The 1,409-nt window shown below is 59.3% G+C and overlaps 1 protein-coding gene across 1 annotated transcript; it reads left to right on the top strand.

The window, feature by feature from the left end:
- Positions 1-5: 5 nt before the first annotated feature.
- MLX (MLX, MAX dimerization protein) lies at positions 6-1,304 on the top strand (the record flags this gene model as incomplete). Its single annotated transcript, XM_009875310.1, has 4 exons — positions 6-35; positions 318-417; positions 660-759; positions 1,101-1,304. Coding segments are annotated over 4 exons (434 nt in total), but the record flags the coding sequence as incomplete, so codon positions are not given.
- Positions 1,305-1,409: the final 105 nt, after the last annotated feature.

Genomic DNA, 1,409 nt, shown 5'->3' with positions numbered 1-1,409 from the left:
CCCAGGCAGAGCAGAAGAGGCGGGACGCCATCAAGGTAACACAAGGGGCCATGTGGGCTGGCAGAGCACGCGACCTGGGGGTCCCCACGGCACCTGGCACCTCCACCCAGCACCTCCAGCCCCACCCAGCACCTCTCTGTTCTCGCCACCTTCTCCTGCGTTTGGCTGCTGCATCCACCCTGCCCAGACATGAGTGTGCTGGGAGCTGCCTCAGCTCTGGGTGGCTGCGTGGCGAGAGCTGAGATCTGACATCTTCTGAAGCAACTGGCCTCGCGCTGCTGGACTCAGACAGGCGCTGTGGCTCTGCTTCCGCACAGAAAGGCTACGACGACCTGCAGGCCATCGTGCCCACCTGTGAGCAGCAGGATTTCTCCATAGGCTCCCAGAAGCTGAGCAAGGCAATCGTCCTCCAGAAAAGTGAGTCTTGAGGGTGGGGAGAGGGAAGGGGGTGCTGCTGACCCCCTAGAGCCACGCAGCATGGAGGTTCAGCGCTCTGGGATGTTCTGGGATGATGCTGGGGGGAGCCCAGGTGCTGGCTGCCTCCCTGAGCAGAATCAGGGCAGCTGGGAGCTGATGCTGCCCAGGCTCGGGCACCTCCTGTGGAGACCCTGGGGACTTGTGTGCACTCTCAGATCCTCACTCTGCATTTTCTTGCTCAGCCATTGACTACATCCAGTTCCTGCATAAGGAAAAGAAGAAGCAAGAGGAAGAAGTTTCCACTCTCAGGAAAGATGTGATGGCCTTGAAGATCATGAAAGTGTAAGGGTTGTGGGGGTGCTGCCCCCTTCGCCCTGCTGTTTTCTGCCCTGTTCTTTCTAGGCTCCGTGGATTCACTCGGTGCCTCGTTAGTGGGTCAGCTGGGGGAACTTGGTATGAAGGTGGATCCGAGTCAGAAAACAAATCTGCTCCCAGTGTCAGGGCAGCTGCAGCTTCCCAGGGGTTATTTACTTGCAGGATCTTCTGCAACCTCTTGGTCCTCCCCCTCCCTGCGGCGCTTCTCGAGCGGTGCCGGGCAGGGAGCTCTGCACCACGGCCAGGCCGGAGCCGGGCGCAGGAGGCCTCACTCTGCTGCTGAGCGCGGGGCGCTTGGTGTGTTTCAGGAACTACGAGCAGATTGTGAAAGCACATCAGGACAACCCGAACGAGGGGAAGGATCAGGTCTCTGATGAGATGAAGTTCAACGTTTTCCAAGGCATTATGGATTCCCTCTTCCAGTCCTTTAACGCCTCCATCTCAGTAACGAGTTTTCAGGAGCTCTCGGCTTGCTTCCTTAGCTGGGGTGGGGATCAGTTTTTTAGCCCCAGGTGAGGGGACCACGGGTGGGCTCTTGCGATGGCAGAGGGACCCGCTTGCCATCCCGCCACTGGAACAACTGACCGTGTCTCCTCTCTGCCCCAGACGCTGCGGGA

The sequence above is a fragment of the Apaloderma vittatum genome, unplaced genomic scaffold, assembly GCF_000703405.1.
Source record: "Apaloderma vittatum isolate BGI_N311 unplaced genomic scaffold, ASM70340v1 scaffold31408, whole genome shotgun sequence".
NCBI classification, from domain to species: domain Eukaryota; kingdom Metazoa; phylum Chordata; class Aves; order Trogoniformes; family Trogonidae; genus Apaloderma; species Apaloderma vittatum.
Note: the sequence above shows the minus strand (reverse complement) of the source record. Positions and strands in the feature narration are given on the sequence as shown.